Source organism: Thermobia domestica, chromosome 5, assembly GCF_964235325.1.
Source record: "Thermobia domestica chromosome 5, izTheDome1.hap1.1, whole genome shotgun sequence".
Classification (NCBI taxonomy): Eukaryota; Metazoa; Arthropoda; class Insecta; order Zygentoma; family Lepismatidae; genus Thermobia; species Thermobia domestica.
The window spans coordinates 44,769,305-44,776,591 of record NC_137458.1 but is presented as its reverse complement, the minus strand read 5'-3'; the positions used below and the strand labels follow the sequence as shown (position 1 = coordinate 44,776,591).

The window sequence follows — 7,287 nt, the reverse complement described above, 5'->3', positions numbered from 1 at the left end:
TATCTCAAAAACTAAAGCTGTTAGGGGAAAACTAACGCCATATTTGGATTCAGCGTCCCAATTCTACTTCAAATCAGCTAAGAAACACCCGGCACCAAAACCACTGTAAGCCAGTGTAATCAAATAATGACAATTTATTTTTAGATTGTCTTTGAACAAATTCGAGGCATGGATAGTTAACTTTCGAAAAGAATTAAATTAAACTTTTTTATTTAACGTCTCACGATTATACCCTCACGGGAATGGAACATGAAACAACGTGTAAAAGGAACACGTTTTAACCACGGCCAGTGGGGAGATATGACCTCTTCGTCTTTCAGTTCAGTTGAATTAATTCGTTCTCTGATTATGAGAGGTTCTTTCGTGTGTATGAAACCTAATATACCTGCTTTATTATTTTTCGTGTTTTTTTCATTTTATTTAAGCTTCTCTGTAATCGATATTGAGATGAATCAGTTTTCAGAATTTCTTCTTTCCTAACTAGAAAGATATCCGTTGTTTGTAGGGTTTGTAGCAAGGATGTTATAAAATAGAGGATCTGCCGATATGTATCTTTATCCTATTAAATTAATGAAGCCAAAAAACAACCGAGCATCGGCAAGTCTGATTGGCTACTCTCGTTTTCGCCGTCGTCTGATTGGCTACTTTTGTTTCCGCCATGATTGTTGGCACAAAATATTGCAATCTTATTGGGCGGAGTGGGCAGAGTAGGGGTGGTGAAACTCTGACGTATGGCTTCAAGATTTTGTTGTTAGGGCAGATCCTCTATTTTATAAGATCCTTGGTTTGTAGTCTCATAATAATATGATTATTTAGTTTTTCACACAATCTGTGTTGAGCAAAGGTAGAGGTCATCGGCAGGGACACTTATGAGGTGGACAACACAAATTAGTTTTTTTTTTTTCGCAGAAAATTCGGACGGTATTTTTTTTTATTTTTCCTTGATATTTCCAAATATTGAAAAGTGCCTGAAGAAATATCTTGAACATTTGACATCTACATTTGGCATCTACTTTTAATTAAAATATTAAAGCAGTACTTTAGTGGAAGTCTCCTTATGTGAAATCATATACTACAAAATTGCGCAAACATGCTCTCAATAATTATTGTGAAACTTCGAAAAATGGAGCACATTTCATAGCGAATTTGCATCAACGCATTGCAAAATTTACGTTTTGGTTTGTGGTAAAATCAGTTTTAAAGTTATAATTGTTTACTGCAATTCTTGCATTGTTTTCTTGTTCACTAATTTTGACCTGTAGTATAGAATGTGGCACGCAGAACTTTGGCAGCGCCTCTGATGGTAATTCAGAAAAGTTGAAATGAGCACGCAACTATCAGAGTGGTGGATCGAATTATTTATTGTGGTTGGAATTCGGAATGGAGATCAAAGACCTAGGGAAATGGTGGAAGAGTGATAATTGTGAAGAATATATGTAGAAAGGGAAGGCGTTAAGGTTGTTGATGAAGATATTCGAAAATAATATTGCAGGAACTGTGAGTTTGAGTGTTTTCAATGTGTTGTTGCAAAAATACGGTGTATATATGGCAGGAAGGAGCGAAGGAAACCTTTTTTATCTTTGTAAGTTAAGCCTAATTGATAAATGCCTTAGGTTGTTAACTGTTAATGTGATCAAAAGATTGGGTACTCTTTAGTATTGTGTGTAGATGCGTATATTTTTTGGTTTGTGTATGGTCATGCAATAAGTCAAATACATAATGGCGTTTATTACTATCATATTCTGGGTGTATACGTAATTGACATTTTGATGAAGCGAAAATGATAAATAGCCGGAATTCGTATATTTTGTGGTACCCACAGCTTGATTGAATTAAATTACGTCTGTTGTAGTACATTATTCAGATTTTTAACTGAATAACATGTATTTAGCATGTAATGGAAGCAATTGGATAATTAAAATATCTAGGTTCTGTGCAAGTTTAGATACGGTATATCACATTTTGCAAAATTTGCAGGTAAATTTGAGTACTCCGTGCAGATTTACTATACGGGTCCATTCACAATCGAATAAAAGACGTACTTCTTTCTCTCTGCAATTACTTTCTGTACTTTGATAAATTACTTTTGAGGTGTGCATTTGTATTCTCCGCTGCAGATTTACTTTAAGAGGCCTTTTAAAAAAAGGCATATGTCGGACAGATGGGGGCCAGCATTTATTGCCAAAAGTTGTTACCTCCTGGTAAATTTTCAGTACTTTTTTAAACCTAAGGTTAATTTTGGCTAGGTATTTCACACACCCCTACACTGATTTTCGATATCACTACCATCACAGATTAGTCACACTTCAATTACTTTTCGTAACATGGAATGATTTCTCCTGTGCACATTCTGTATTTTACCTAATTTAGGCCCCCATCTGTCGGACATAACCCACACCAATCAACCTGTGCTAGGTGGCCACTAAAATCACGAATGCTATCTTAATAAATCATAGCCGAGCGAGCGAAGGAGATAGGAATCGTTTCCTGCCTTTATCACGATTTACACAAAAACGAAATGGACACTAAATAGCACTTATACTACCTTCACAAAACGTAGCCGAGCGACGGGGCGAGAGGGTGGGTGGGGGGTTAGAGAAGCTCTATAGGGCTCGAGGGTTATCTGCTGTATCGCCGGACCACTTTTAGGAAATTTACCGGGTCAATTGGAGAATTTATTTCAGTTTGTGATGAAGAATGAATGAAAGTCAGGTAAGGGGAATAGTAAAAGTTAAGAGAATTGTTGTATTTTTTTGGTTGTTGATGTTATAAGCGGCACTGTATGTGGAGGCGGATGGACTATTTCGCGGAGAGGTACACGTGTTTTATTATACGGATCCATAGGTTGTAAAAGGGGCAAGAAAAATTTGGGCAAGCCTTTAATTTGTCATGTCGAGAACAGAATTCAACTAACCGTGCGGGGCTTCTAACCCGTTCCTCCTCCAACTATTACTACTACTACTACCACTGCCACCACGACTACTACTACTTATATTATGGATCCGTATAGTAAAACTACACGCCTAGTAACGTAATCATACGTAACGTAATGTAATCCAACCAAATATATCCGAATACAGTACATTTTGGTACATTTTTTTGATTTTCAAATTGGTCCGGCGATACAGCAGTAATGCCGGGCTCGGTTGTTTCCTACCTTTATCTTAATTTATACAACGTTTTATCTCTCCCAATATCACGAAGTTCCAATTTTCTCCTCAATTTGAACTAATACTTTTGCACTACATCACTGGCATTAGTCACATTTCTGGAAAGGGACACAATTGATAATTTTCCAGTGGATACGTACTACATCACCAAGATTTCACTGGTTTCGCTTTTTAATTCTTCACTTTCGTATACCCTGATTCACCTTCAATCAGTTTATATACTGTGCATAATGGCTGACTGAACGTGAATGCTTGTGTAAAATTTTACACTTCATTTTCACGTTTTTTTTTTTGTTTTTTTTTTTTGTTTTTTTTTCGGTAGCAATCCGTGTCGGACGTAAAACCACAAACTACTTCGATTGCTTAAAAACTACTTTAATACAGTATTAGTTGTAATTTATCATAAACATTTCCCATATTACACATTTATCTGTAATAACCTTATGAAAGAATATACCTTCGACTTTCATTTGTATATTTCCACGTAAATCCGCATCACAGAGGTAAGTGCACACCATATTTCTAGAAATTTCTTCTGTAAATTTTACAAATTAAGGATTCGTATAGTAAATCTGCACCGAACACTGCATAGAGAACATGTTTGTAGTTCAAATTTGTGCAGGCGACTGTTTTAAATAGTAAGTAATACTTACTTGCGCGACTTGTATTATACTAGGAGAAAGATTTGATTTAAATCAAAATAATCGATTTAAATAAAAAAATAAACAAAAATGATTTTTTTTAAATCATGATTTTTTTTTCCTCCCTGGTTTTGCTAATGTATTTATATATTTACTATTAGCACCGGCACCTTGGCCTTTAAACCCGTCAAACGTATAAATGATAACGTACCTCGATGTCGCCGAGAACACTATTTGCGGAAAGTATTTTCTAAAGTATAAAACTGCATATTTTACTTCAAATAGGCTATAAGCATAATCCATACATTAATTTGTTCTATAAGTATCTCAGGCTGTTTATTTATTTATTTATTTATTTATTTATTTTATTCATTCAGTGCATTTAGAACTTTATAAAGGTTTCATATTAAATGTTGTTGTATACCTTAACGTGAAAGCACGTGATTTTCCCAAGGAAAGTCTAAAATCTGATAAAAATCACTTTCAATGTGATCACCTTAGTTGTACCTATAATACACTAACAAAAAGCTCAAAAACCCAGGTGGATTTTAAAGTGGGATTTTTCAGGTGGGTCCAACCCGAAAGAAACCACCGGGTTTTTTCGGGCTGGGCCCACTTGGGCAAACTCTGTTTCCTACTCTCATTCGGTCGTTTTATGGTTTAATATGTTAAATTTGGTAGGGTAGGGTAGGTTAGGTTAGATTAGGTTTGGTTTGGTTTCACATACTTTTTTGTGATTTGGTACTCACATTAGGTCGTTTTATGGTTCAATACGTTAAATTAGGTTAAGTTTTGTAGCAGCTACAACTTTTCACTTCGGTCTGTACAGGTCCCGTGCTGCCTTCAAAAAATTATGTACGATATTTTGTTGTGACTGAGTATCGAAACAAGAGTTCTACTAACTATCCCTCCATATATTCACTATAAAGTTCAAGATAGAAATGTCACGTGATAGAAATGAAAGAGCCCGCCATAACTTACAAACGCTCATAACTGCTTTCACTTTCATTTTTTTACATTTCGGTAATTTAGCGCTAAATTAGTTAAAATTTTCATCACACTTTACTCGAACGTCAATTTGACCTCCCGTGTTTAAACTATTACTCAATATATTTCTCGTAATGTTTATGTAAGCACTGTGCTAAAGGGAGTACAGTAGGTTGTGTCCGCATTTTGCTGTTTCAGAGTATGGTAATCCTATACTAGGCTAACGGTAAAATTGAGTTTTATGAACAATGACCTCATAGTCGAAAACGAAGGTGAGCGTTACGTAATTTCAGTAACATCAAACTTGCGTCAAAAAGTATTTTGAAACTAGAAAACTTGTGGTTTCTTTTCCGTAAATCTTAATCTTCACGTGCAAAAAACACGCATTCTAATAATAATAATAATAATAATAGATGAAATTCATTATAATTAAAATTTAATGAATATCGAGATTCTTGTTTCCTTCCCGATGCTGGGCAAGAGAGGGCCGTCCAGTTAATACCGATAAACAATGGATTATGACGTGTGTGTGGAATTTACAATACAAATTGCAGTTTCAATAGTAATTTTGAGAACTTATATTGTGTTGTTACTAACATAGGAAGAAAATTTCCGGTATCTTATTTTAAGATGTACCATTAAATCCAGCGTTTAATTTGACGGTCGAAATATTGAATTGCGAAAATACAGTAGCATTTCCAAGCTTCTGTTTTGAGTACTTCAATACATTGTAGTGAAAAAGAAATCATGTTATATAGAAAAGGAACCCACCTTGCATCCGGTACTAGCGAAAGAAGTTGTGAGAAGTGAAAAATCTAAATAAGACAAATCTTCCCAAGGATAGGTTTTAAACCTTAGAAATGAACGAACATAGTTCGAACGATTAAGTATTAATTAATTTTTAGTGCTTGCGGACACTCGGAGTGTTTCGTTATTACAGGACTAAGAAAGTACATGATATCTTAGTGATTTCTTCCAGTTTACGGTAAGAGTGTTCCTATCATTGCTTCGGCCCAGGCTGAAATATTGAAGATAGAATTTTGACAGCAATACAAAAGCACCGGATACAAGCTGAGTTCCTTTTCTACAATATGTTAAATATACATCGTAGAGCATATACATGTTACTATAAGTAATCATGTTATTTTGTTTGTTCTAGGGTGTGTTGATATGAGACGAAAGAAGAGCTAAAGTGTAATGTACTGGACGTCAGATGCCAGGATTGTTTCAAGCTGGCTCCCCGGTGTGTTGGTCAGGGATGGAGACAGAGTCGGTGAAGTCAGCTCTGAGTGAACAGAGCTCGCGATCCCGACGGTCCCGTAGTCATACACATCGCAATAACCATCGGATACACTCGCATCGTAGTAATAGGTAAGCCTGTTATATAGCCAGTACATATGTACTTGTGGAAGAAAACTGTTTTCAGTGGTATCATTGATCAACTAAACATTGCATGTCGTTTGAAGATATCTGCATAAACTGATTCTTGAGATGATGACAAATCTTAGTCAAAATATCTGGCCACTTACCTCTCTCTAATAAGCCTTCCTCACGACGCACTTTTTCCAGTTACCAGCTGGTTCACTTTCTAAATATTAGTTCATGTAATAGCATTTTGTAGATACTATCTGTCTTACTTTCTTATTTTTTTTATAATCTTCATTGTCTTTATTTTATTCACTAAAATTCAAAGAAAGTGGGAGTGACCCTAATGAAGAGCCTTAAACTTCAGGGTTTATTTCGCATGTGGATAAGAATTCTGGAAATTTCAGAGTGAGGTAGGTGGTTTTTTTTTTTTTTTTTTTTTTTTTTTTTTTTTTTTTTTTTTTTTTCGCTGCACAACTATATCAATATCTTTGATTAAGGGGGCAGACTACTCAGAATGATAATGTAGACTGATAATAATGAGTGTAAGTGAAAAGAGATAAGGAAATGTAACTTACCATAATAATAGATAATATTATTCTACACCCGAAAAGATGAATCGGAAGATTCCTGCGATTTCAGATTCAACTTTGAACTTTCAAGTCTTTGATAATAATATAATTTGCTCTAGATATGTTTTCGAAGTCGCGGCGCTGAAATAGCATTTTGTACTCATTTTTGATAATTTTGTAGAGAATTTTAGTTTGTGTAAATTTTTAATTTTAAATAACTTAGGAATCTTGAATAGGAAGAGCATAGGCAAAATGTCAAAACATGTATGTCAACTGAAGCTAAATTGTAAATGGTCACTATTAATGGTGCTTTATTTGTAATTTCAAAGTTTACTTCTCTTATTAGCGTGCGCCATCTTTACTTGATCTATACGTCCCTGCAGGTTGGGAACCACTGATGTAGACAGTTAGAAGGAGAAAATACTACTTAAATCTATAGATTAATTTGCTAAAATTATTATTTTAATAGTAAGAGTTATGCATTGTGATAATTCAGTAATGTTATTGAAACTGTTACTGTTCTTAACCTCGTATATGTTGGTTTGCTAACTG

The 7,287-nt window shown here is 34.8% G+C and overlaps 1 protein-coding gene across 1 annotated transcript in view; it reads left to right on the top strand.

Moving 5' to 3' along the window:
• Nucleotides 1–1,330: 1,330 nt before the first annotated feature.
• Nucleotides 1,331–7,287, top strand: part of Vang (Strabismus domain-containing protein Vang) — a 32,068-nt gene continuing 26,111 nt past the window's right edge. The window contains exons 1-2 of the mRNA XM_081758657.1: nucleotides 1,331–1,582; nucleotides 5,958–6,169. Coding sequence (XP_081614783.1) covers nucleotides 6,012–6,169 — 158 coding nt within the window. The 5' untranslated portion in view covers nucleotides 1,331–1,582; nucleotides 5,958–6,011. The remainder of the gene's footprint in view (nucleotides 1,583–5,957; nucleotides 6,170–7,287) is intronic.